The 27,483-nt window shown below is 43.9% G+C and overlaps 1 protein-coding gene across 6 annotated transcripts in view; it reads left to right on the forward strand.

Annotated features, from left to right (window-relative positions):
• SYNE2 (spectrin repeat containing nuclear envelope protein 2) overlaps positions 1 to 27,483 on the forward strand; it is a 186,354-nt gene that overhangs the window by 145,209 nt on the left and 13,662 nt on the right. For 5 of the 6 annotated variants that reach the window (XM_082762021.1, XM_082762025.1, XM_082762024.1 and 2 more), the window contains exons 97-105: positions 750 to 944; positions 1,691 to 1,816; positions 3,770 to 3,925; positions 7,434 to 7,592; positions 8,577 to 8,743; positions 20,708 to 20,870; positions 24,441 to 24,628; positions 24,774 to 24,924; positions 25,414 to 25,596. In XM_082762021.1, coding sequence (XP_082618147.1) covers positions 750 to 944; positions 1,691 to 1,816; positions 3,770 to 3,925; positions 7,434 to 7,592; positions 8,577 to 8,743; positions 20,708 to 20,870; positions 24,441 to 24,628; positions 24,774 to 24,924; positions 25,414 to 25,596 — 1,488 coding nt within the window. Of the gene's footprint in view, positions 1 to 749; positions 945 to 1,690; positions 1,817 to 3,769; positions 3,926 to 7,433; positions 7,593 to 8,576; positions 8,744 to 20,707; positions 20,871 to 24,440; positions 24,629 to 24,773; positions 24,925 to 25,413; positions 25,597 to 27,483 lie in introns of those variants that run through there. The other variant, XM_082762026.1, reaches the window with a different exon arrangement.

The following is a 27,483-nucleotide window of genomic DNA, read 5'->3' on the forward strand; positions in this document are numbered from 1 at the left end:
AAACTCCTCTATTTGTACTGTCCAAGGTTTATCATGTTTCCACACGCCTGTTGTTGATGAATTAACACATTACCAGTATTCCATTTGGCAATAACACTACTTATTTCTTTATTTTTTCCTACTGTGTAAAGATGATTTTCAGTAGATTTTACAAGTTAAAACTCATGCTTTACCTTAGTGACAAAAGCCAGAATGTCTTCTCCCTCCTACTCCAAATTGCCTTATCCTCCTGCTGTTGCTTTACAGAAACAATGCTCATATCTGCTCCTGTTATAGACTAATTTGTGTTGTAGGTAAATTAAAATTGATGCCTTAACTTGGAGTATGTCATGACTAACAAGGCTGTTGTTTCTCAAAAAATTGTTTTATCTGTTGATGCTGGAGGTGCTAATGGAATGCTAATAGAATTTAATTTTTTTTATTCTCAATAACTCATACAACTAAAATTTCATCTTTGATTAGCTGCTGTAGTTTCACTGTACAGATGCAGTCTGTAAAAAAAAAAAAAAAAAACAAAAACTATTGTAGAGTTTTATAGATCAGAAAGATTTTGATTTTTCTGAAATTAGAAACGCAGATAGAAGATCTGTCTTTACTCTTTTATATATGTGAACAAAGTAGTGCCTTGTAATTCTTTGTGAGTCTTTGAGTCTTCACATATTCTCAAGTGAAATGCCACAAGTGTTTCTAAAGCTTGCTAAGAACAGCTTGTAAACTTTTTTTTTTTTTTTTTTTTTTCCCCTTTAAAGAGTAAGGCAGTGATTCTTCAGAGGTGGCAAGGCATGTACTCCTCAGTCATTGATGTTGGGGAGAAGTTGCGCATTGACTCCGATCCTGAGACCAGTGCTGTTATACAGGAGGGGCTCAGCCAGCTACAGCAGAACTGGGGGGACACCCAGGTCCAGCTGGAGAACATGAAAATGAAGCTCAGCAGCGTCCTGCAGGTAGTCAATGCCCTCCCCAGGGAGGAGCACCCATGTTTGTCTCAAGAGCTTTCCTGTCCCACCATCCCCATCGCTGAGCTCTGTAGCAGCACAGCAAGCACTGAGCAGCAGCTCACTGCAGAGGATTTGTGAGGCAAGTGCCTGTCATGTGCCATCAAGGCCTGTGGGAAGCTAAAAGCATGGTCCCCACTCTCCAAAAGCAAATGAGGTCGACATCCATTTGCTTCTGTGATAGAGGTTTCCACTTTGATTGCTTTCGTGCTCCCCATGGCCTGAACCAAGAATACCTCTTGCTTTGAGGTATGAAGCCTGAGCTAATATTTAGCCCTAGATGGAGTTAGCATGACACATTGCTCCTCCTCTAAACAAAACGATTGATGATATTTATTTCCATTAGAGCAATACATTTCTTTTTATGGCTAGACAGCACATAAGTATGTCTTAAAATTGAATATCATCATTGATAGGATCCCCAGCCTCAAATTTATGCTAAAAACCTCTCTGTCATGTTGGACATAACAGAATGCTCTGTAAGGCAAACTTTAAATATAACAGAGAGTGCAAGTTTGTTTTTTTTGTAAATCCATGCACAGAATTCTTGTGGATCATGATATGTGTCAGAAAGAAATCCAAATAACCATTATTTACTTCAGTGTGTTGAAGATGCTGCTCACCTATCCATATAGTACAGTATGTCATGATAAAGTATCCTAACCTTTTGTAACTTCTTGGGTCTCCTTGAACAGAGTTGGAACTGCTGTGAAAAACAAACAAAAGAATTAGAAAGCAGGCTGCGAGAGCTGAAGGATGAAGTAAAAGATCCACTTCCAGTTGAAAATGAAGAACTCTACAAAGCTAAGGAACACATGAAGGTATTGAACAGGCATATTGGATTTATATAGATGTAGTCTTTGCACAGCACCTGATCCCTGTAAAGTCCATTTTTTCCATCTGTAAATTGTCCAGATTTTCCATCTTAGTCCAAAGTCCAAAATTTTCCATCTTAGCTGCTCTTTCAGTGCCACTGAATTTCTCTCCTTTATACTATCCTGATTGCTGCCAATCTGCATGTATGAGGAAGGTTATTGCTGCAAAAAATATATATATATTGTTGTTGTAGTACTTTTTCCTCCTGCTGCTACATTTCCACCATCTGAATTTATAAAATAAGCTGTTCCTCAAACAAGATGTTAAAACTCCCTGGTCCCAGCTCAAGTCGGCTGCCATCCTAATGGTTGAATATTCCTTTTTGTTTTCCAATTCATTTTGGACAGGGAGCTCCTCAGGCAAGAGACCTTGTAAGTCTGCAAAGCACCATGCACACCTGTGGGATCCAAGAATAATTAAAGAGAAAGAAAATTAGAGTAAGGGAGTGGCAAAAGCCCTTGCAGCACATAGTACACCGTGAAAATTAAATGGCAAGGAAAGAATTTCCAAGGGATAGGAGACATTATGTCTGGACTGGTCAGTCTTTCATCATTCTTTTATGAAGTGAATTGTTGACCTATGTAGTGGGAACAAATAAGCTTATTAACGAGCCAAGGCTTTGTACTCATTATCATCTGTCTGAAATCTTCGTTGTGAGTTCAGGCTGCATTTCCCACAGCAGCAGTGTTGCTGTAGTCCTGAACTATTTGTGAAATGGCAGCAGACAGCTTCTGCCTCTTATTCCAGCAAGAGAATTTCAGCCACAGAGGCATCAGGGTCAGACAGTACCAGTGCAGCTGCTGCTCTTGGATATCATGATAGAATAAAATACAGGACCAAAGTGGTATGAGGGAGAAAGCACCTTGCCCTCTGCATTTCCATGTTTTATGGAATACACTTGTTTTCTTTCAGGGCTAGACCTTATGTGAGGCTAGCAAAATCCTATTAAATTCCAGCATTGGCTTCATTAATGCAGGGATTCAACACTTCTCAAGATAAATAAACGCATGTTTCAGTCTCAATTTTTTACTTTTTTCCTCCGATGTTGAAGCAGATCGGAAATTGTTTTTAGGATTTAGATAAGAGACTGGATCAAAAGACCTGTTAAAGTACTCATATGGCTTAGACCCAGCACAGTTCTCTTGATGCAAACACTCACATTTTTTTTCCTTTATGAGACAAATTGGATTCTATGTAAGAGCTCTTAATGTTAGAGGAGCCAGTGACAGTGACCACCTTGCAAAAAAGTATCTAATGCCTCATGGGATGTGCTGTTTCCCAGCTGCATGCAGTGGTGTCTCTTTCAGGAGACAATTCTCTCACAGACTGGGAAAGTGCGTAACCCTGCTATAAAGGGAAAGGGGAGCTGGGGGAAGGAAGCAGAAGAGAGAAAGTGTGTTTTTGTAGACGAGCAATTAAAGCTCCGGATTTCTGAGAAATCTGATGAAGTGGCTGTGAAGTCATTCATTAGCAAAGGGAACCAAATTTATTTTCTTAGCGTTCCTAAAACTGGAACAAATGCAGGTAGAAGCAGCATGGCCAAAAAAAAAAAAAAAAAAAAAAAAAAAAGAGAGAGAAAGAAGTGGTCACCTTTCTTCCTGGATCTGAAACCCCAAACTGCCCTGAAACATGGGGAGCTGCTGCCACTTTTGAGTACAGCAGAGGCTGCTGCTGCAGCAATTCATCAGCAGCATCTCTGCCCCAGGCTCCAGTGGGCTCCAAATCAGGCCCGGAGCCAAACACATGGGGACCCCGTCCAGTCCAGGCGGAGAGTGCTGCACAAGCACTGCACATTCCCCTCCTCTCCTCCCCCACAGGCCAGGCAGGGGATTAGCGAGCAGGTTTGGAAACCAGAGGAGCTTAGTGCCAAGGCTTGTTGTGGGTGCGTTTCCATGCAGGAGCTGGAGCAGTCGCTGGCGGACTGGGCCCACAACATGAAGGAGCTGCGGGCCATGAAGGTGGAGCTGGCGCACTGCATCCTCACTGAGGACATGATGGTGCTCAAGGAACAAGTCGAACACTTGCACAGGCAGTGGGAAGAGCTCTGTTTACGAGTAAGTTTTCTGTGTACTCTGGGCTTTTATAGCAAGGTATTCATAGGGCTTGGATATAAACGGGGAGCGGGCTAGCAAATGGGATCTCTTTGGGGTTGGCTCACTTCTACAGTGTTGGGTGGGGATGGGGCTTCTCCTGGCACAGCTGACCGGGACTGAGTTTTATCCTTTGTTTCCTAGTCACAGTGCTGTGATTTTATTTTATTTTTTGTTTTATTTTATTTTTGTTTTGTGAGGTCTTTGTAACTAGTAAATGCCTGAAATGCATGGAGCCCAAATGCAGCTGTTTACTGGAATAGGTGGCTTTGTTCCGGGCTGCCAAAGGGACAGGGGCTGGGGGGAGGGAGACAAACACAGGAATTGCCTGAGGGGGTGAGGCAGGGAAAGGAAGGGGGAGGTCTCTGCACTCTGATGTCAAACAATGCCAGAAGAGTTGATAAAGGAAACTTAAATGTGTTTAAATGCTGACTTCTTGGGTTTAAACACATTAAGAACTGGCTTGTCTTTTCTGTTGCAGTAAAATACTGTGAAACATTTGCATTCTTTGTGGCTTGTTGTTATTACACTTAATTTAGTGCTGCATGTAAAATTGCTGGGGAAAATTTACCAGCAAAGTCATATGAACTTGATTCATTAGGTTATTATGCACTTTGAATGTGTGTTTGCTTTGCCCTGTTACCAGGATTGGAAGCAAAATACTTCAGGGTCTTAAGTTGCTCTGGATGTCTCTACATGTCAGCAAGCCAAACTCTTGCCTCTTGTTACTCACAACTCCATAGCTTTATTCCACAGTTTACAAAGTATTGAAGCAAGTTAGACCCAGCATTTCATGTCCAACCCTTACTCAGGCAAAGGTAAAGCAAGGCTGGTGGGAATACAGCCAGAGTTAAGGAATGAACAGCTACTCTTATTTCACAAACTTTGGTGTGATGAAATAGTTATTTGGGTTTCTTTTTGGCCTTGTAATGAGAAGGAAGAATTTATACTCTTTGCTTTAAACTAGACAGTTAATCTACAACCAGCATTTTCTCTGATATTGTTTCTGAGCTCTGAAAATAATGCCAGACACTCGCCCCCTCCCAAGAAGCATAGGCCGTTAGCTTTAAATTGTAATGCCTGAGCCATTTTCCTAATGGAAATCTGTAGTTAAGCTTATAAATGAGATAACTTTGTTTTTCTTTCTTTTTGCCTGCTGTTTGAACTGGGGTGAACAGCCCTGAAAACTGAGCCACCTCAGCTGTACCCAATGACAGCCTATCCTTCTGGCTGTAGTAATTTCAGTTCAGATTCAATCTTTCTGCTTGGATTTCCTGAGGGAACAATGCTTTGGCCAGTCTATCTTGGAGGGAAGAAAGGGGTGACATAAATATTACTCGATTTTTAGATACATAGAAATCTATGGTGGGAGGAAATCTATTCAGTGCTGCAGCAGCGAGACGTACTGAAATGTTTGCACAGCTCTAACAAGCCTCTGGAGAGCCTGCATCAATGCTCAGCACGGGACATGAGTGTAAGAGAGCAGATTTTATGGGTCCTGCTGCTAGCACAACTGCTTTGTTTTGGCTATCAAATTAAAGGAGTCAAGATGCATTGTGTGAAAACAATCTGCAGTATAAATGGAAAGATGTGAAAGCCTTTAAGTGCTGCTAGACGGGACTGCAGCTGTCACGGCCATGGGAGCAGGGCAGCCAGATGCCTGTGCTGGCCTGGGCTGGGACACAAACACAGTTAATGAGCAGATGCACTCAAGGGATTAGTGTTTACATAGCTGCCCTTGCAAGGTACATGTAGGTCAAAGACTTAACTGTTCCTATGGGTGAGTATCCTGTCCTAACAAACCGCTAGCGTGCAGGATGGATCCCTGCTATACTTTTAGCCTCCCTTGGGAATGCCCAGAGAGCTCCTGCTCTTTGCATCATGGATGCAAAACTGGAGCTGGTACCAGCACAGCTGGTCTGAGGAGAAAGTGCACAAAGCAAGGCCTGGCTGAAAGGGCTCACGCTCCTAGAAGCTTGTCTGGGATTTTTTGACTCATTCCTGTTTTATCCCCAATCTGTATTGGTTAGCCAACCAAAAGATGTTTTCTGCTTTTAAAATCCTGCATTGCCCCAGGCTTAGCAAACAAAAACAGAGTTGGGGTCATTTCAGGCTTTAGTGATGGTTGTGCTGACAGGCATAGCCTCCTCTATTAATGACGTTAAGTCACCTCCACACATGGGGGGATGCTGCAACTCATGGAGGAAGGACGAGATTTCACTTCATACCTCTGTGGCTGAGGGTACAAGTGGGCATCCCAGAAGCAGAGGCACCCCTAGGGCTTACGGAGACTTTCTTAGGTCCCTGGGGTCTCCAGGAGGCTTTTTCCCAATATGAACTTTGGAGACTGTTTCCCTGCCCCCCAGGTCATTGCCCTCATCACTTTACTGAGATCAGCATGAAAGATTTTGAAATCTGTTTCACTTTCCCATCCCCTCCTTAAAAATAAAAGTCAGAATTTAAGGGACAAGAGCAATATGATGGGAGATGGCTTGGTGCCTTGCATTTTGATCCCAATGTATGCTATAGGATGGTATTTGTAGGGTCTATTTGTAACCAAGAGGAGCAAATTGTTAAGTTCAGTCTTATTTACACAAAGGCTATTGGTGAGGACAAGAGGTTTTCTGTTTGTTTTGTTTAGTTTCACGTTGTTTTGGTAGAATTTGTACCACTTTTCACTTTCTTTCTCCCATATGTCTTATTATGGGAATCCACCAAAGTGGATAAATGAATATAAATATATATTTTAAACCCCTAGGCAAGAAATAAGTTCTGTTAGCTAGGAGAAGACTGACCCTACTCCTACTTGATATGGTGGAGCAGTGAACTTTGCTGGTTGAGGTAGCATCAAGCCTTAATTTCCCTGTCTAGACAATTTGTTTATCCATTGTGGCAAATATAACTTTGAGGAAAAAATTGACAGTTTTCAAGAGAAAAGATAGATTTTTGATGCTGTTTTTTTATTTCAAGACCTGATGAACAAATGGAAAGAAAACTGGTATTTATAGAGATTAAGAAAAAAAAACTGCAGTCAGTAGTTACAAAGTTTCTCTTACAGCTACAGAGAAAAGAGCTTACCTGGGTGTAACTTCTTTTGTGTTATATTAGGGGCCATATTAAATAGTGCGAGGTAATTATACATTTTGTATTACTTCTTTGTTTGACATTTTGAGGTTTTCACTGAGCGATACTTAAATTGTTACATAATCATTATTTATAAAGCTGTCACTCAGTTTAATTCTTCTGAGGGAGAGAATCTGGTGTTTGCTAGGCACCTTTTGGCCCCGCCATCCAAAATAACGTGTAATAACAATCTGCTTGCTGGCTTTGAAAAGAAAGCTGGAGATATTTAATAAGTGCTCCTGCAGAATGGATATGATCAAATGCAGGCTAGAAATTAGAGGGTTTATAATCACTGGTTTCCTTCCTGAGAGAGAAGTTGCCAGCAGTTAATGTGTGTGCTTATCCATAGGTGTCTCTGCGTAAGCAGGAGATCGAGGACAGACTCAACGCCTGGATTGTGTTCAATGAAAAGAATAAGGAGCTATGTTCCTGGCTGGTACAAATGGAAAGTAAAGTGCTACAGACTGCAGATGTTAGCATTGAAGACATGATAGACAAATTGCAGAAGGTGAGTGGCAACACCGCTTTGCTTCAATTGCAGCCTGATAGCAGGTTATAGAACAGCCGTTCCTCATCTCTTCTTTGCCTCCCAAAAGTGACGGATGGTACAAAACCAGCAAGCACAGGCTTTTCTGAGAAGATGAGCTACTCTATTCTAAGCTCGTATCTTTGTGATGTTCAGGCTTGGAACAAAATGCAAAACAGAAGTGCCACCTAACTACATTTAGGCATGAGCGTGATATGTGAGAGCGGTGGTGGTGAGGGACTGAGTTGTTGCAGATGTTGGGTACACACACATCTACAGCACTGCCTACAGCTTCCCTGGCCACAGATCAGTGATGTCTGGGGAGCATCAGCCCCTTGTCCCTTGCCAGCAGTTATGAAACAGGCGGACAGAGGGCAAAGAAAAGACTAAATGATGGGATTCAGAGGTCTTATGTCAGCCAAATGAGAAGTTAACATAACCAAAAATAAAAGCTAAAAAAAATCAGTTAGTGGTTTCTAATACTTATAAATCAGTTAGATTTTAAATGGAATCTTTTTTTTCTTTTTTTTTCCTGCACTGTTCTCACCATGGCTTAAAGGTCTCAATATCTAATCCCAGATCTCCTCTGGATAAGAATATTGGCAAAATAAAGCCATCCCAGACTTGATTTTGGGTTCTTTTGTGGTAGGTTGATTGAAACATTAAATTGGGAAAGCAGAGGCAAATATAGAACATTACACTGCTATTTTTAGCAGTACTTACTCCGGGCACTTACAAGTCTTTAAGCTGCTTATTTTTTCATAGTGGCTTCATTATAAGAATGCTTTTCCATTGAGTTTTTCTTCCTCCTTTTTGCTCCTGTTTTTAAGTGAAAGAAGTTTTTAATATAGAAACCTCAGCCATCACAAGCCAAACCTGCCCTCACATCACAGATGCTGGGAAAGAAACAGATAGCTTTGTTTTGCTTTGCCCATAAATTGAGCAATGTTTGTATGTATTTATCAGGATTGCATGGAAGAAATAAACCTGTTCAGTGAAAATAAGCTTCATTTGAAACAAATGGGTGACCAGCTAATCAAAGCTAGCAACAAGACCCGAGTTGCTGAAATAGACGATAAACTCAACAAAATCAATGATCGCTGGCAGCATCTCTTTGATGTCATTGGAGCACGGTAAGAAAATGATTTTCAGTATTTTATATGAGATAAGTCAGTGTCTTTGCTAAAAAGACTTCCCTGCAGAAGGTCTCTGGCTTGGTTAACATTTGGGTCTGATAAAGCGGGTGGTTGTGCTGTGAAAACATAGTTCTAGTGCTTAATTGGGAATGGGATCTGAATCAGTGGTGACACGTGAGCCATGAATGATTAAGCAGAAGCTGCCTTCTTAAGATCTAACTCTTAGTCTTTAGATAAAGTCTTTCAAGGTATATATCTCAAGGTATATTTGTATTTGGTATGGTATAAGAAAGAACATTTTGCTTTTATAACAGCACTTTTTCTGTTCTCATTTTATGGTAACATGCCACTTCTGAAACACTTTTATGATCATTTATGTCTTGCAGTATTAGTTTTACTGTAAGCTATTAATTGTAGCGCTTTTTAAATGCAGATTAAATTACATAGTATTTTAAAACTGAGATAAAGAACTGATGGGATGTACAGAGATAGATCTAGCATTCAAGTAGTCTCTGCCAACAGAGCACTTGTATTTCTACTTGTCTTAAGGCTTTACATTCAGACAAGTGTACAGTGGTGCTTTGGGTTACGTTAGTGTGGATTTGCATAGAACATGAACATAGCTCCCAATGTGGAATATGCAAGGATATTGCAGCCACTGGGGGCTTGGTGTGTGGCTTTATGACAGTTCCTGTGTTCTTAGCCCTAAAGATCTAGAGCATATCAGCTTCTACTTGTGATATCTGTCAACTTTGCATTCAGGACCAGGGTAATGAACTGGCAAAACGTGGTTTTAAGCAGTAGGTCCAAGTTTATCAGGCTGCCTAGTGGGCTTTGCTGGTCCTCTTGGACTTAACATGTAATGGAGGTGTTTCAGCATATGGCTTTGTTTTGCAGCATGGATGTAGTGCATCTCCTCCCTCACCTTGCTGTGTGGAGCGGGGCTGGCAGCCAGGCTGGTCTCAGCTTCTTAGTTTTAAGTACTCACCAGGCTAGATGCTTGCACCAGGTTGAGTTTATTTTGCCCTGTTTTAACATTGTGGTATGCTTTAGGGAGCTAAAGAGGAGGCCCCCCTGTGCTTTTGGGTAGCCTCTCTTAAGCTTAGGGGCTGGGGAGGAGGCAGCGCTTGTACTCATCATGGATGTTACACAAGCTGGGCCCCTTTGCAAGGGAGCAGAGCAGAGCAGGGAGCTTTGGGCTGGAAGTGAGATGACCTGTGAGCACGGGTTGTGATGCCCCGTGCTGGTAGACTGTCTCCTTTCTTTTCAGTTTTCTTATGCAAAATCCCTTCAAAAAATAAAAATGAAGCTATATTAAAAGAGCAGATGAAAACAATGTGGTGGTAAATTTCTTTTGGGTCCTGTTGCATGAAGACATCGCAATCCACGTGTCCTTACACTATTTCAGATATCAGCCATCACCAGTTTCATTTGATATGTGGGATGGGTTGGCTGTAGGGAGCTTGGAGGGTGTAGGGTATGGTATGGGGGTTGTGCACCCACTGCTGCACAGTGGAGGAGAGACAGCAGTGCTGCACATCTGCCACCCTTGGCAGCACACCTTTGTCTTGGGCACTGCTTCATTTCTTGGGGAAGATAAAAGGGATGAAGCAAATGTTCCAGGACAGGACTACTGGAGGGCCTTGAAGGTCTTGTGGTTGAGGCAGGAGAATGCTGCCTGGAGGGAACTTGTTAATTTCTGCTGTGGTAGGGAGGCAATCTTGTCTTGCTCCTGAAAGAGCTGCAGTGAAATCAGGAGGTGGTTTTGCTCTTGTCTTTTCAGTAGCTGCTGCAAGCAAATTGAATTGAAAATTTTCAGGGGGGTTGGGTGCTGAATCTATGACCACTTGAATTTTATTTATTTTTTTGACAATTATAATGACTTCAACACTTTATATTAAAAGCATAAGCAGCTGCTGCCTTTATTTGTACTCGTGGGCATGCAACAGCCTGCTGCATTGCTTCCCTGGCCATCACAGGGGCAAGGACCAAATCTCGTACTGTCTTCATGGCAGGCCAAGGCATGGGCAGTAAGCAAAGTACAGAGCCATGCACTGAGTAAGAGGAGAAGGTGTATATTGAATAGCTTTGTGTTGAAAGTTGTCCCTCCATCCTGGATACTGAATCTTCCTAGTAGATAAGCACTGTACGGCACTGTGGTTAGCGAGTGTAGAACAGCCCGTATCCATGAGGAAGTCCAACCAGGATTTGCAGGCAATTTCAATTCTGTGGTTTCAGATATCTCCGTGGCTGACACAGCAGCTTGGGTAACGTTTATCTTTCCTTTATTACAAGGTGTGCGTGTGTGTGTGTATCTGTGGGATACCAAATGAAAGCAAAGCAGTCTCAAACCAATCTATCAACACAGAACATTCCACCTGATAGCTTATTTCACCTTTTTAAACTAATAAACGTCCTGGGACAGATGGGCAAATTAGGTGAGCTCTTCATTTAGTCCTTGAAGTGATTCTCTTAGTTCATGGTGACAAGCCCAGATTTGCCATATGGCAGCACTTGTAGGACTTAACACTCCCATTGTATGCGTGTGCTCAGCTTGCGTGCTGACAAAAGCCTTGCTGCATACGTTGCAGCCAGAAGGTGGCTTGGTGCAAACTTGGAAAGGCCTCAAAAAGTTAATTTTACTGGGACAAAATAACCATTAAGAGGATGGCATGCCTGGGAAGGAGAACAAATGAGTTTCTGTTCAGCTCAGAAGATTCTCTTACCAGGGCAGGTTCTCGTGTCAAAGTCTCTGTTGATAAAGGGGGAATGTAAACATACCGAGAGGCAGAAAGAAAGCCTTGTGCTGACTGTAAATGAGCATCAAAACTCTTTTGCTTTTCTTCTCTGCCCCCTGGCCTCATGGCAGCTCTCTGTGAGAGAACCCACCGCGTGCTTGCACATCCACCCAAGTGAAGGCCTGAAACAGCAGGAGAGAGGGAGCACATGGGCTGCATGTGGGTGGGCAGACAGCCAAAAACCCACGGAGTGGGATTTACATCCCCAGCGTGCTCTGGAGCAGCGCTCCCAGGCTGTTTTGTATACACAGACACAGTCCTGTCCCTCGTTATCCTTCCCTAGCCCGTTTGCCAGCAACATGAACTTCGTGCTTCGCTTCTCAGCACAGCAGGGAAAGGTTTGCCATACACAGTGCCTGCAGACAGACCTAATGAGCACCCAAGAGTCACAGGAGGGCGTCTGCACGGTCCTGGAGTGGTGCTTGAGCCTTCAGGAAAGCCACCACCACCTTCATCCGTGGCTGCCTCTGGCAGTTTTGGGTCCGTAGACTGCTCTCTGCAATAAAAAATACACCTTTTGGTGCCTCCTGGCATCCTGCAGCTCTTCATGCTTCATGAAGCTGTAGAAGAGGGGTGCCATTTCTAAGCTGCTCTGGCTATGGGCACACCGTGGTGTGTTTTCTTACTTGATGGCTCTGGTTCATGAAAAAAGACACGCTTTTTGTGTTTGTAACAAGAATAGATTAAAATGGCTGACCTTAAATACAAACATGAAAATGCAGGGAAGCTAGCAGGACCAAGAGCCTCCTTATTGTTTTAAATAAGAATCCTTGGCAATTAGGTCTTCTCCCTGTGTGTTTTTGTCCAAGAATCTTAAATTGCAATGACCAAAGTCAGCCCCTTCCTTCCCACACTGAAGGAGATACAAGGTGTTTTCCAGTTTTGTTGAGTAGCCCAGCTGAAAGTCCCAAACAGAGTCTGCAACAGCTCAGCTTGCAGTAACATGGGAATGAATTGAAGCTCTCCAGTAACAAACCTTGTACTGTGCAGGGATGCCACAGGAGTTATTGGGGATCTCCAGCGAGCTGCTGCTCTGTGCTTTCCCTTCATCCTTTCTTTTTCACCACTGCTGGGCTGCTCCGATGGCTGCTCCAGTGGCAGTGGGCCCTGGCTTTGTAGGTACAGGGTGCGAGCAAGTTCCTGTCTCCTCTCAGGTGTTCTCCGTGTTTATTTTCTGCCACGTTGCCTGCCCTTTGGCAGGGCAGGCTGTCAGGCACCACGTGTTGGCGTGCTGCAGCTGCAGTCGTGCAGCCTTTCGGTGTGGGTGCACTCCGAGCTCAAAGGTCTTCGAAACTGCTACAGACGGGTTTTGCACAGCAAGTGAAACAAAGTGTGCTGCAGTGAGGCCCCCGGGTAAACGATACAGGAGAACGATACTGGTTTGTGGCAGTACCACTGGAAAATCTCATTTTTTATAACAATTTTGGTCGGAAAAAAAAATCAGCGCAGTCGAAATCTCACTCTCAAGGTGCCTGCTTCCTTTCCGTGCTCTCCGGGCTCCCTGTCCTTTAGGGATTATGCCTCTGTTTGGCACAAGAGCTGTGACAGGACTCATTATCGTATCAGGCAGGATGGCTGGGCTTATTTTGGTTACGCAACGCATGCTGAGGTGTGCTGGGAGCCGGGGGGAGCTGGCCGTGCTGGGAAATCTGGGTTTTCTGCAAAAGTCCAGGTCTTCTGCGTGCTGCCACCCTTCCCCGTGTCCACCTGCCGGGTGGGAGGGCAATGTCCTGGGTTTTTGTCTCAGTCCGACCGCCCTGAATGTGTTCAGACCTGGGCCACAATCAGGTTAAACTGTCACAGCGACTGCAGCCTGGGTGTGATTTCACTGTGCAAACGTCTGAATGCCTCTCAAGGTGTGAGGTGTCTTTCCAGGCACTTTTTATTCTGCCCTGGATTGAATGTGAGCGATTGGCAAGCTAATACAGGTCTGCAGAAGGCTACCTGAACACTGAGAAGACTTTGATTTTAAACCCATTCCTTGCATTTTTGGTGGGATCATCACAGCTTTTTTTTTGCTTTTTTTTTTTTTTTTTTTTTTTTTTCCTGTTGGTATTTGCTGGGCAGGGAGTGACTTTTAATCCAAGGTTCTCTGACTTCTGCCTTATTCTCCCGCCCCATGATCTCTGGCAGTCATAACACCCAGAAATTACGACAGTGTGTTTTTCCACAAATGAATGATATCGTAAATGAAGATTAGGGGTTGTTTTGTCCTCAGCATAACAGGCTCCTTGCGCTGAAGGCCTTCCGCCTGCACTGGAAGGTTAAAGAGAGGACAGGACAGTGTGTGGGAGATTTAATTCGTACTAAATACCTGGGATATAATGCTAAAGGCGAGAGAGAAGAGCGCAGTGGAAGTAAGGCTACATCTGTGTGCGTGGTGCCTGTGTGTGGATGTACATTTTCTTGATTTTTTGGGCTCACTTCAATTTTACCCTGCTACAAATCATCCGGGTCTGAGGCTCAGATCCTGCTTTCCACCGAGCAGAGACGAAATGAGCACCGAATCCACCTTTCTCAGTGCCGAAGCCTCCAGCCTGCAACCTTTTTGTCGCCAGCCGCGGGCAGCCGCTCTGCGTGCGTCTCTTGGCGTGCTAATTCTCTCGTGTCAGAATATAGCTCTCGGGGTTTTGTGCTGAGGAGGGATGCGGCCATTTGCCAGGTAAAATGCCAACCCCAAAAACGCAGGGTGGGGGGGGTTAAAACAGGGGAAGAGCCACCGTGCTGGCTCCCCCAGCTTCGGGGGGTCGGGGAGGAGGACGGGCGAGCCTCCCCCCCTCAACGCGGGATGCTAAAGCGGCGAATAAATAGGGCATCTGTGGAGGAGGGGTTTCCTCATCCTACGCGTGCCGTGGTCGCCCAGGCGGTCGGTCCCCTCGCGGCTTGGGCTTTGCGAGCCGAGGAATGGTTTATTCTGGCGAACCGTAAGTGCCATCCGGGCGAGAGGTGCCGGGCTCGGTGGTGGCGGCGGTGGGTTGCGGCCTGGGGCGGCGGCGGCAGGGAGGGCTCCGCAGCGTGGATGCGCCAGCGCCTCGCCACACTCCGCCTTGGACAAGTGGATAAGCGAGGTGCCGAGCGGGAGACGCGGCGCTTTGAGCAGGAGGAGCAGCGCTCAGGGCCTCTTGGTTAAAAAAGCAGCCGGCTTTGGGGGTCTTGCACCCGAGGCGGCGGAGATCCGCAGCAGCAGCAGGTCTGGCTGGTGGGGGGATGCGAGGAGAGCCTTCCCCCAGCACCCCCGTGTTTGCTCTGCTCACCGTGCTAACACAAGCCACAAACACAGGGGCTTCCTGTCATTTTACGAGCTCCGGTTGCTCGACAGAGAAATCTCCTCGTATTTTATATCAAGGCCTAAAATTCGCTGTTGACATCACCTCTCCAAATCGGGTCTTTTGTCCCTCACATGGTTAAGCTCGCCTGCAACTTACTGAACAAAGGTTTCCGGGTTTTGTGCATCTCATTTGCCGTGCGGGGTAGTAAACAATCCTGCCAGCTGGCACGGCAATTTCAGCCCCTCCGCAGATAAAAATAAATGTCTGTAGTATCTTCTCCTGCCTGGCTAGAATGACATTTGGGCTCGTGAGTGAGAGCTTGGGATATACATCAGGATGTTTTTCATTCTGTTAGACGCTAAAATTTGAATGTTATTTATTGCCTTTTGAGCTCTCCTGTGTCTTTTCCTGCACTTTGACAGCTGATGTAACGCAGCTGGCAGGCATTTTGTAATCCTTTATGTCTGTGTGAACACATTTCAGTCAACCTGGAAGTGCCTTATGACATTAGATAATTCCTGAGTATTTACTACGAAATATTCTGCTGCTTCTTGGGGCTGTGCAGTGCTTCAGCCTGCAGTGACCCTTGTGCACTTCTCCCATAACCCAGTGCTGGCAGCTTCAGCAGGGGCATTAAGAGCCAAATCCAATCGCGAGTCAGGTCAGTTAGTCCTTCTGTTCACTTTTGCAGCCGGCTATTAGTTATAAGCGACTACTTTTGTTCTTTTTATGCCACTGGTGTTTTGGTGGAAAGATCAAGACGAAGCTGCCTTTGTCTGACTTATCCCATGCATCTAATGCATGTTACTAAGCCATGTTTTGAATCAGGATACCTTTTAAGCTGGGCCCATGGCAAAGTACAAGAGATGTTTGAGTTTGTTGTGCCTTGTTTTCTTTTTCTTTCTCTCTCTCTCTCTTTTTTTTTTTTTAAGAAGTTATATTGGTTGGATATATATATATATATATATTTTATTTTTTTTTTGCTTCAGGGAGCATGTTGAAAGGTGGCAGGTTAGTTCTCACTGAGAAGTGAACTGCACATAACTAGGTCCTTTTCCAGTAAGCAGGAAGCTTTGCATGTTTGACCATACAACTTGAGAATTATACCTTGTAGAGGAAGAATTCAATCAACAGCAGTGGCACCTCTGGGTGACTGGGAGAAGCTCCTTTCCTCTGCTGCGTTTGAGCTTTTATTGCTGTTAATTCACTGTGTGATGTGTGGTTCTCACCTGGAGCTGGGGGGAGCTTTTGCCCCCAGGCTTGGGGGCTTCAAAACCCCTCCTACTTCCCCGGAGGCCTGTCTTTCTGCACCAGTTGTCCTTCTAGGATGCATCTCAAAAGACTTCATCAGGTTTCTTTCATGCAAATAGCAGATCATTTGCAAGAACACTTGCAGGATGTAGAAATGCAGCAGTGTGGTTGTTGCATGTGTAAGACTTCTATGGATGTAAGTAGATTTATTTTTTTTTTACCAGTTTCTTGGAGCATTAGCCATAGAAATGGTGGCTCCCTTTGACTTCTCTGCAAGCTGAGGTGCTTAACGAGGATGCTCAACTTTCTCATCATTTCATGTGTTGCCTCGGGGTAGATCCCTCCCCTTTATCTTGGATTTGGTGCCTGTTGACAGTAAAAAGAACAAATCAGCCAGTGTGAGCATCTGGAGAAAGCTGTCTTTCTGTTTACAAACTGCACTAATGTGAACTTCTGTTAGTTTTTTTATTCTTCTCTGGCTGCTTAGCTTCAGCTTGAGATTAATGACCTAGAGAATTAAGGGTGGTTAAATGACTGACAAATGCCATATTCTACCCACAATATGTACAAATTAAATTAGATAATTACATTGGCGTGCCTGTGATGGCAACTGCTAGGAAACAAATACAAGCTCATGGTACTACAGTGATGCCCTCTTTGAGGCTGGTGTTGATAGTAGCTACAGACCCATGTATTAGAGCAATATAGGCAATGTGAACTTTGGATAAATACCTAAACCAGAATAATATTCTTGATTTTATTTTTTACATTAAAAAAAAACAGTTCTAAAGTTTTCTTGGATTCTAAAGCTGTTGCTTTCTTATTTATTGAATGTGCTGTTGTTCATAAAGGTGTTTAATTATAATCTAATATCCCTTAGTTTTGCTTTGGAGCTCCTTGTCCATGATCACCTACCTGTTATCCAATATGCAGGTTGAAGAAAGTTGGCCTGTAACACGTGAATTTTTCTGTAATGCAACTTCAAGGTAGAACACAGGTGGATAGAGACAGAGAAAGGAGTACAGGGAAGCAGAGGGACAATACTGAGCAGCACAGAAAGCTGTGGTCTCAGCAGGTCAGCTGTGGTATTAGGTGCTCCCAACATGTACATCTCTTGCAAATTTACAGAGAGACGTTTCCAAAGCGTTAGTCCAAGAGAGCAGTGGTTGCCTTTGCAGAAGAACAGTAGTAGGTGGTCAAAAATTGGATATAACCATAGTGATAGCAGAAGGCTTGTACTGGTGAGTTTGTTCTTTGATCTGTCCCTTGTGGAAGTCGAAGGTGGATGAGTGCTGAGACAGGTCCCTGTCATACTCCTCCCATCATGTTTGTGCCAGTACATTGGCATATTTACACTCCTGTTTTCTGAATGATGATATTTGGTTACCTGCCATTCATTTTTAAGGGGTTTATAGAATCATTTAGGTTGGAAAAGACCCCTAAGATCATCTGGTCCAACCTTTAAGCTAGCACTGCCAAGTCAAAGAGATCTGTATGTGACAGGCATTGGCAGCAGGCCTGGTCCACGGGGCCATGCTCCTTTTAGTAGGCCGGCTGGGTTAGGTGGCTCAGTTGGGAGGGATGTACTTACAAACCCAGGGAACTTCACAGAATGTGCAGTGAACAAATGTCATTGGGAGCAGCTGTGGACAGTGCAGTGGTCGCTCTTTGTTTCCTTCCGACTACTCTGAAGTCATACAGAATTCACAGTGCAAGTGTTGTTTGGCTTAAACTCTTTCTCAGGCCTGGCTCTTCTAGTGCTTCCTCATTTCAGTGGTCAACACAGAGCCAGTGTTGTCCCGTCTTTCCAGCAAGAAGGGCTCCCAGCTCACGTACCTGCCTTCAGTGAGCCACAGGCCCTGCCGACAGTTATAACCAACTGGATCAGCACATGGTCTGGTGGGACAGGAGCAGGGACAGGGTGGAGAGAGAATTAGGTCTTCCTGGGTGAATTACTGCCAGCTCGTGATAGCACAAGAAAATGCTGCGTGGAGTATGACATCTTCATTGAGTACTGCTTAATGAAAGGGGGAGTAGGAGCAGGAAGATTTATATAGCAGCTGTTCGCTTGGGAGCCAGATGCCTTCTGCATACAGAGTTGAACTTGAGAACAGAGCTCTGAAAGGAGCTTGTTAATGAAAGCATGACCAGCTAAATCCTTTTGTCATCCACTGGCTTCCTCTGTCAGCTGCAGCAGTGGAAAGCACCGTCAGTGTAAAAGGCAGAGACAGATGCTTTGCCCTTTGTACCACTATTGGTGGCTTTGTGGGTGGACCACAGACTTGGGCTAGATTCCTCAGGCTGGCTTTTAGGATTGCATCAACCAGGCAAGACTAATTTTACGTTTTGGAAAGTGCAGAGTTGTTAAATACTTGCCCAGAAAACTGCCATAGTATCATTCTCTTGCCTGCCTTGTAAAACTGCCTGAAAGTACTGCCTGGCTCTCTTGGGACAGGAGGTAGGGGAAACTGCTTCCCATGCTGCTAATCCATATGAGACCCCAGATTTTCTGGCCTTACTCTGTACCTTTGCAATAATCAGTAGGACTGAACAAATCCAGCAGGATCATTCTCACGTCTCCTTCATAAGCGCTTTACCATAAGTCAAGCGTCTAGCTGATATATTTGTCCTGTTTGATTACCTTAAGATTACTAATAAGATCAGTTGTTGCTCAGAGCGGTGTATTCTTCATAGGTTACCTGTCCTATGTATATCTTGTTATTGTATCCTATGCTACAAGTAACTGCAAAACCTATCAGTTTCAGGCAGTTTGGACCCCTCTCCTCTAAAAATTGCTAAGGCTTGCTAGGACAGCCCAGCATCACAGCAGGAAAGTGGATCAGGAAACTCTTTCTTTTACTTGCAAGGAGGACACAGCTCTTTTATATGAAGCCAGCATCCAGGTACCCTGTCAGGGCACTTCTCCCTCGATGTGATCTGTCCCTGCATGTGTCCTCCCCATTCCTACCTTGCACAATGCCACTGTAGCCAGGTGAGTTAGGGTTCATCTAGGACATCCCAACAGTCCCCTGCATTTGGGACATGTAGCAATTCCCTTGTACAAGCTGCCTTTCCAGTCCCAGCTGCTGGTTTTGTTTAGCTGGTGACAGTTCCTTGCAACATCTGACAAATTGGTACTTCAAACCTACTTAGCTAAGATTCCTTAGTAGCTAATGAATGGGGAATACTCTGGCCTCCTCACAATTCATATTTAACTTTTTGCACTGCACTTGGTTTAGACAATGAGGCTCTTTTGAGCAGTTTTTAAACCAGACAGTCACTTAAGGTTTCATTCAGAAATTTGCATTTCAAAAATCCCATGCAAGGTCCAAGAAATCCATCCCAAGGCATAGGGACAGAGAGACAGCAAAGGGATGGATGCAAGAGGCTGGGAAGGATGGCGTAGGGAAATGATGCTGGATAAGAGGTGAGTTCCCCCTAGGGCAGGGTGGAATTTTTTCACCTGATTTCAGTGTCTGAAGTGTTGATGTTTATAGTACTGCATTACAGACCGCTACAGTTCATGGAGAGAAACGAATGCTTTTTGGTACAGTTGCTCCCATCTTGTAACCTCAGTGTTTAAAACAGGTCTGATGAAAATCATGATCTAGATTTATTTATTTTTCCTGCATTAACTACCTAGATTGCAAGCTCTGATATCAATCTGAAGTCAGCCCCAGTGTTGGGCTTTTCAGTAATTTTGGGGGTGGAATGAGAATAAGTGAGAATTTCAAGGAGAGACTTAAGAGCAGTGAACTAGCTTAACAGATATTCCTCCAGCATGAGAACAAATTTTCCAAAATGTACAAACATGCTACTTGGATAGTATGAGGGGCTGATAAATAATTTTGATGTGGGAATATACTGTGAAGTCTGTGAATAAAGAAAAGTTTGTTTTGAGAACTTATGCTACAACAGCTGTAAAAAAAAAAAAAAAAGTCTCTAGAGTTCATTTGCTTATCTGCTGTATGCCTCTCTCTAGCTGTTGGATATTCCCCCTTTTCAGCATTGTTTTTTTATTTTTTTTATTTTCACCAACCAGGAGAGTCTGGCACCTCTCCACATGTTTCAGTTTGTTGTTCAGAGGATCTTTTGATGTCATTGCAGCACTGCAAGGCCTGAAGCTGCTATTGCTCAGGCCTTCTCCTCTCCCATCAGCATCCGTTTCCCAAAATGTTTGAGCTGCTGTGTGGGCGCAGTCACGTCTCCATTGGCAGAGCAGTACCTTCCTGGTAGCCCTGGTGGTTGTTGAAGAAAACCTTGAACGTCATTCACAGCAGGCAAATCAGGTCATAGATATCCGTTTTAGTTTAACTGAGAAATGTTACAGTGCAAACACCCACTTAGAAAAATGTCCAGGAACTGACTGAAGAGCTCACCAGCAGATGAATGAAGCTACAAAAAATCACACTGCTCATTTAGTTTCATTAAATAATTCACACAAGACCTTCCTGCAGTTGTAGAGCAGAGGCTTGCTGAGCCAGCTAAGGTAGCTTTTGACTAAAATATGGCTCTGATTTACAGACAACAGGTTGGTGTGACAGTAAGTCCTTTATAAAGCCACGCCTGTTGTCACCTTCTGCTAACCTCATTTCCACTGACTACAGATCTTTGTAACAAAATGTTCTTCCTGGTTTGCTTAGGGTGAAGAAACTGAAGGAAACATTTGCTTTTATACAACTTTTGGACAAAAACATGAGTAACCTTCGCACCTGGCTGGCCCGGATTGAGTCAGAGCTTTCTAAACCTGTTGTTTATGACATCTGTGATGACCAAGAAATACAGAAGAGACTGGCGGAACAGCAGGTGGGAAATAGGAGCAGCCATAGTGAATGAGCTAAAAAGTTGCTGATTACAATTGGTCCTAGTTTAAAATCGCCTGTTTCTTTTCTTTAGCCAGGCCTTCTAACTTTTCACTGCATGTTCCTGCCAAGATGTATTAACTTGGAAAGTTTTTATTTGCTTGCTGTTATTTCACTATTGTAAATGTTGCTTTGCCCCTATCCTCCCCTCCACCTTAAAATACCCACAAGGTACAGACAACAGTTTTTTTTTTTTTATATTTCAGAGGTTTTGCCCAGTTATGTACAACAGACTTCAGAAAGGTTAGGCAGGGCACAGGGGACAAAATCCAGGAAGACAGATGACCTAGGCTCAGCATTGCAAGGTCTGAACGCTGGGTCTCCTGAGAACTGGCTGTGTCAAATGTGAGCGCTGTAACTTGAGGTGTTGCCCTCACTAGCTCACTCTTCCCCTCCTTGCAGACAGCAGAGGAAGCTTGGCAGAGAAGGATGTTTGAGCTTTGGAGGATGGACTTGTACAAACACACCTTTGGCTGAGTCCTGATCCTGTAGGCAGTCTCTGAAGCTCCCCCCAGGGTAGTGTGAGATGGTGCATAAATCCTGCTGAGGCATAAGTATGAAGCAAGCTAGCACTGTTGGGCATTGGTCGAGTGCATGTAGGCATTTATCCAAGACAGTGGCTCAACAGGGGAGTCCTGAGAAGCTGTGTTAAAGTGCTGAAGATGGCAAGGATCGGGCATAACTGATCGTGCTAGCTGTTCCAGCCAAATGGAAGTGTGGAATGAATTGGATAGTCCTAGAGTAAAACTTCTATTTGCAGCAGCCGGGGAAGGAAGAGGAGCTTTTCCTAAGTGCAGACTCACAGGTGGAGGGGCATAACCTCTGTCACCTTTTCCTCTGTGCCCAGGTTCGAAGTGTTTCCTTAGGAAGGCTGAGAATCACCAAGGCTGTCTTCTGGCCTTTGTGTAAAACAAGAATATTTGCCCTAAAACTGAGAATCAAAACTAAAGCTGTCAAGTGTGGAAGCTCTATGGCGTCTACCTTTAAAGATGCCACATGTATTGGTGTTCTCCCCATCCTTCCCATCGTTTGTCTTTATGGCTGTTGCTTTCTTGTCCATGAAAAGATCCTTTAATGACCCAGACCCGAGGGCTGTGTTCTCTGCTGGCTGGTGTGGCTCTCCATCGTGTCCCAGGCATAGTGGGAAGGTCCAGGACCTCTGTGACAAGAGTGGGGATAGCTCCCACCAGCTGCACTCCAGGAGCTGGTCATACATCAGAAGCTTTGGTCCAGTGTCTTTGATGGTTCCATCTGCATTGTGAACGGTCACATAAACAACGTGGAGATATTTTCTCCCCATCCAAACCTTTTGCATTTCTCAAAGGCTGTAATGAATTGCCAAGCAGAGAAGAACGTGGGGCACAAAGAACTTGTGTCCAAACTCATTTATGTTCAAGCTTCAGCTCACTGCAAGAGCCATCTTTTGCTGCTCAGAGCTACTTACCACTTTGTTGTTTGAATTCTGTTTCAAATGCAGACCTGTGGGCACCTCTGGACTCCTTCTACGGTAACCTTTTAGCAGGCTGAGTATAAACCTGTACTGACCAAAAGACCACAGGGAAAAAAAAAAAAGCTTCTTTCACTCCACGGTAGAGAAACCTTTATCTAAACACAACAAATAAAAAGATCTTTACTGGTTTTATTCGAACAATTATTCCAGCAAGTGCATAGTGCTGGTGAGAAATATGCCCTACAGGTGTCTTTCGTTTGACATCCCTGACTGGAAAAACTTTGCCTGTTCAGTCTTGAATAATGACATTTAAAAGCAGAGTGCATCTACAGAGATGCTTTATGGCATGTTTGTTCAGTTGAAGGATGAAGATTGAAATGTGAATAATACTCATTTGAAGATTTCAAAGTCATTTCAGCACCACAGAATTCTAGCAGCATGTAGTCTGTTTAAGCTTGCTGGGCAATGCTGTGCAGAGTTGAAGGAAAAGTACCTTTCCGGGCTCAATATATGTTCTTGGCCCCATTATTTAGTTTGTTGTGTTTGTCTCACCAGAATGCAGTCAGGTCATTTGGAATAACAGCTGGGAAAACAGCAAGAATTCTGCCTAGGATTATTGCATATGAACCCAGGCAAGACCGAAAGTAATGAAACAGTGTCAGCAATTTACCATAGTATAAATAAGATGGTTTTAAAATCCGTGTTCCAAATTCTCATTTTCACCAATGCAGCTGTAAATCAAGAATAATTTGATGAATTCAGGAGTCTCTCCACGTAACAGCAGTAGGGTAGAGCCTGTTTTGGGAAGCAGACACAGTGTTAAGAACACACTGCTGCCTCTTGCTCAGAAAACATCTGTGGATCCTTAATAAGCTATTAAAATGGTGTTGGGTCTGCTTCTGGCAGTCTCTCACCTATGCAAAGATTTTGGCTTCTACTTTCTTTAAAGCTGTGTTATCACAAATCATGCAAGCCAAATTTTTACCATTTATGGCTTAGCCCTTCTTTCAGGTACTCATGTAACACCATTGAAGATTGCCATGGGGTGATACTCAACTCTTTGCACCTTGTTGATTTCCGGGAAGACCTTTCTTCAACTCCTCTTGGATTTCCTACAGGCCGTGTCTGGATTTTTTCATGTGTCTTTGTTTGTTTATTTTAAGTCTAGGGCAAAACCAATTCTGCTTCATCTGTTCACTGAAATCAATAATACTCTTTAAATGGGAGTTCTTCTTGCTGTTGTCAGTAAAATACTCATTAGTGTTTGGTGTTGTTGCTGTGTTATTCTGGTTACAGTACCTGTACCCTTCATTAGAGGACCCAGGAGTGGGTTGAAAAAATGGAAACGTAGTGGGCATTGTTATTTCATTAATGGTCACGGTTGGTAGCATTGTACAGAGCTGCTTTTTCAACAAGAAATATCCATGTAGCATTGACTTCAAGAACAGTTACAGGTACAGAAGGAGCTGCCAGAATATGATGGACCTGCAAGCTCTGGAGAAGAAATGTGTAGATAAGGCAAAGGGTCTTTGCCAGACCCTTTAAAACAGGCTGTCAAAACAGGAGCTGTGAAAGAGGGAATAGGAAAAGCAGTGCAACATGGGCTGCTCTTTTGTTATGCTTCTGCAGTTTGTGATACCAGTCTGTGATCATGCAATCAGCAAAGTACAGGACCTGTATCGTGAGCTCTCTGTCAAGTCTTGTAGAGTAGTAAGCTGACAGGAGGTACTGTCACTTGTTACAGTCAAAATTAGTAAGTATGCCTTTGCAGTGTGTGTAAGGTTTGGATTTTGAATGCACATTAAAATTGTCCAGACTGCTAATGAAAAGATTGAGCTCTCATTGAGAAATCTGGACAACCCCTTTTTGCATGGCAGTTCTGTCCTAACCTGTCAGTCTGTCATCTGCACAACTCATACTGCAAGTCTGTTTTCTAAAGCTAAGTAACCTTTTACTGACTTACAAATTGCTCTTTTTCCATCTTCTGCAGTATTTTGAAAGGGTATGTCTGAAATCTAGCCAATCGCGTTGCCTTCCACTAAAACTCTTCTTTTGTCAATGCAGGACCTGCAACGAGACATAGAGCAACACACAGCAGGGGTGGAGTCCGTATTTAATATTTGTGAAGTCCTGCTGCACGATTCTGATGCATGTGCTAATGAGACAGAGTGTGACTCCATCCAGCAGACTAGCAGGAGTTTGGACAGACGGTGGAGAAACATTTGTGCCATGTCTATGGAAAGGCGAATGAAGTAAGTCTCTTTATCCAACAGCTCCTAAAGAAGTCTGTGGAAGCATTTTGAAGAAATGCTTTTGGTTTTGCCACAAACCAAGTTTTGAGAAAGAAAAAAAAAAAGCTTATGATAAAACTCTCCTATATTTGCATCTCCCTGCCAGAATTGAGGAGACCTGGCGCCTATGGCAGAGGTTTTTGGATGACTATTCTCGCTTTGAAGATTGGCTAAAATCAGCTGAAAGGACAGCAGCTAGCCCCAATTCTTCAGAGGTTTTGTATACACACGCAAAGGAGGAGCTGAAGAAGTTTGAGGTGAATTTTTTAACTTCATCTTTTTATGCTCAGCAGCAGGCTGGATGTTCAGACTGCTGAATGCTTATTGTCTGTGTGAAATGCCTGGATCACTGAAAAATACATTCTGCAGTTCAAAGTTATGGTATAGCGACCATAAATAATATAGCCATATATGGCTGCCAGGTATCTTGCTGGTTTATTTGTCTCCATTTTTTTTACATGGAGAATACAGTACTCCGAACTGACATAATTCTGCTTAAGTTCAAGATTTGCTTGCTAAAGGCAAGAGACCTTTGTGGGTTGATTTTTATTTTGATCTTTTTTTCGTCCTAAATTCTGAGCAAATGAGTTAAAATATGGGTCCTTCTCTGGATTTAATTTTGTAGCTGGTTTTGGTTTTGTTTTTCTTTAATGGGAGAGGGCATCATCCTTCCTCTTGATGGATCGTATCACACCGATCCTTTCTCTTACCGGCAAAGGAACTGAGTTTCTCGATTTCCCTTGCAGGCATTCCAACGGCAAGTTCATGAACGACTCACTCAGTTGGAGCTGATCAATAAGCAGTACCGGCGCCTTGCCCGCGAGAACCGCACTGACTCAGCCAGCAAGTTGAAGCAGATGGTACATGAAGGCAACCAGCGCTGGGATAATCTCCAGAAAAGAGTCGCTGCCATTCTGAGGAGACTGAAGGTAATTGCACAGTGGAGTGAGAGACTAAGGAGCACTCACAGGTTCCTCTAGGAGTTCCCAAGGGCAAAACACATACTTGGGAGCAACTGTCTTGTGTTGGTTTGTGTCTTGAGTTACTAGTTGTGGTTTAATCCCAACAGGGAGCTAAATACTACACAGCTGCTCACTCACTCTCCCCAGGTGGAATCAGGGAGAGAATCAGAAAGATAAAAGTGTGAGAACTCATGGGTTGAGATAAAGACAGCTCACTAGGTAAAGCAAAAACCATGTGTTCAAGCAAAACAAAACAAAGAATTCATTCACTACTTCCCATCAGCAGGCAGGTGTTCAGCCAGTCCCAGGAAAGCAGGGCTCATCATGCATAACAGTTTATTGGGAAGACAAGTGCCATCACTCCATACTTCACCCCCCACCCCAAAAAATTCCTCCTTCTTTACTCCAACTTTTATTGCTGAGCATATTATAAGGAATATCTCTTTGGTCAGTCTGGGTCAGCTGTCCTGGCACTGTCCCCTCCCAGCTTCTGGTGCACCCCCAGCCTCCTCGTTGGCAGGACACTGTGCTAAGCAGAAAAGTCCTTGGCTCTGTGCCAACACTGCTCTGCAAGACTAAAAGCATTGGTGTGCTATCACCACTTTTCATCAAATATCCAAAACACAGCATTGTATGAGCCTCTACGAAGAAAATTAACTCCATCCCAGCCAAAACCATGACACCAGTGTACATGTACAAGAGCATCTCTGGAAAGGTCACCAAGTACATGGCATAAGTATGTCCTTGGCAGGGTTCTTGATGACCGCAGATGTGTGGGGGAAGAAAGGCTGGAAATTTTGAAAGGTATGATGTGGGCTTTACTGCTCCTATTTTAATCAGCCCTGCCATGGCTAGGTACACTCATGAATTTGCAGCTTTCTTTAAAAAGAGGCAGAGACAAAAAGGCCTCAGTTCAGAAATGGGTTGTAGTTCAAAACGTAGCTCTACTTCACACTAAGTTATGATTCACCTACAAGGCTTTAAACAAGGAGATGTGATGGAGGGGCCTGCTGCTGTCATTGCCTCATGCTGTGCTCTCTGCTTGACAGAGCAATGTTGTTAAAGAATGTATTTGTGACTCTTCAGAGAACTGTCCTGCTGCTGAAGATGATTTTTTCACTAGTCAAGTTAAAATGATTTCTGGGCAGATTTTACATGTTGTTCCATGGAGGAATCTTGTCACTGCTGGATTTTTTAATTTAGCAGCACTATAAACCATTGACAGGGACTACTGTTAGATCCCAAAAGTCAATGGATGAAGCTCTGAGATATCTCAAGAGGTTTGATCTGTGCAGTTGGATGTGTCATGTTTCAGAATGTAACCTTTCTGAACAGTAAATACACCAAGAACTGGGGCACTGCAAGCTTCATGTCCATTAGCGGCTCCCATGGGAGCTGGCAGCAGAGAGAGCTCCTCCTGGCTTTTGTGACAAGTGGTGCATTGATTACATCTGCGTGAACATCTATGATCTAGCCGATTGTTTTCCCAATTTTACTTCCACAGTTTTAATTACTTGAATTTAATTAGAGATGGGGCTAGCTTCCTTTGGCTAACTTTCCGCTAAATTTAGAACAAATTGGATGATCAAACCTGAGTCCAAATGACTGTTGCGTTGGTATAAGAGTGTGGGAGAATGTATTTTCATTACGCAGCATGGAATCAAGATTTTTTTTCTTATAAGAATGACTTGCACTGCTGAAGTTTTATTTCCACCCCAGTTAGAATAGTTCACCAGGGTAGGACACTTCGCGCCAGCATCCCTAGGGGACATTTCTATACATGACATGCTGTCGTTTGTGTCCTGAAGGCCATTGAGGTGAACAGCAGCTTTGAAACAAAACCTTTTCAGGGAG

This window comes from Aythya marila, assembly GCF_965140915.1.
Source record: "Aythya marila genome assembly, chromosome: 5".
Taxonomy (NCBI): Eukaryota; Metazoa; Chordata; class Aves; order Anseriformes; family Anatidae; genus Aythya; species Aythya marila.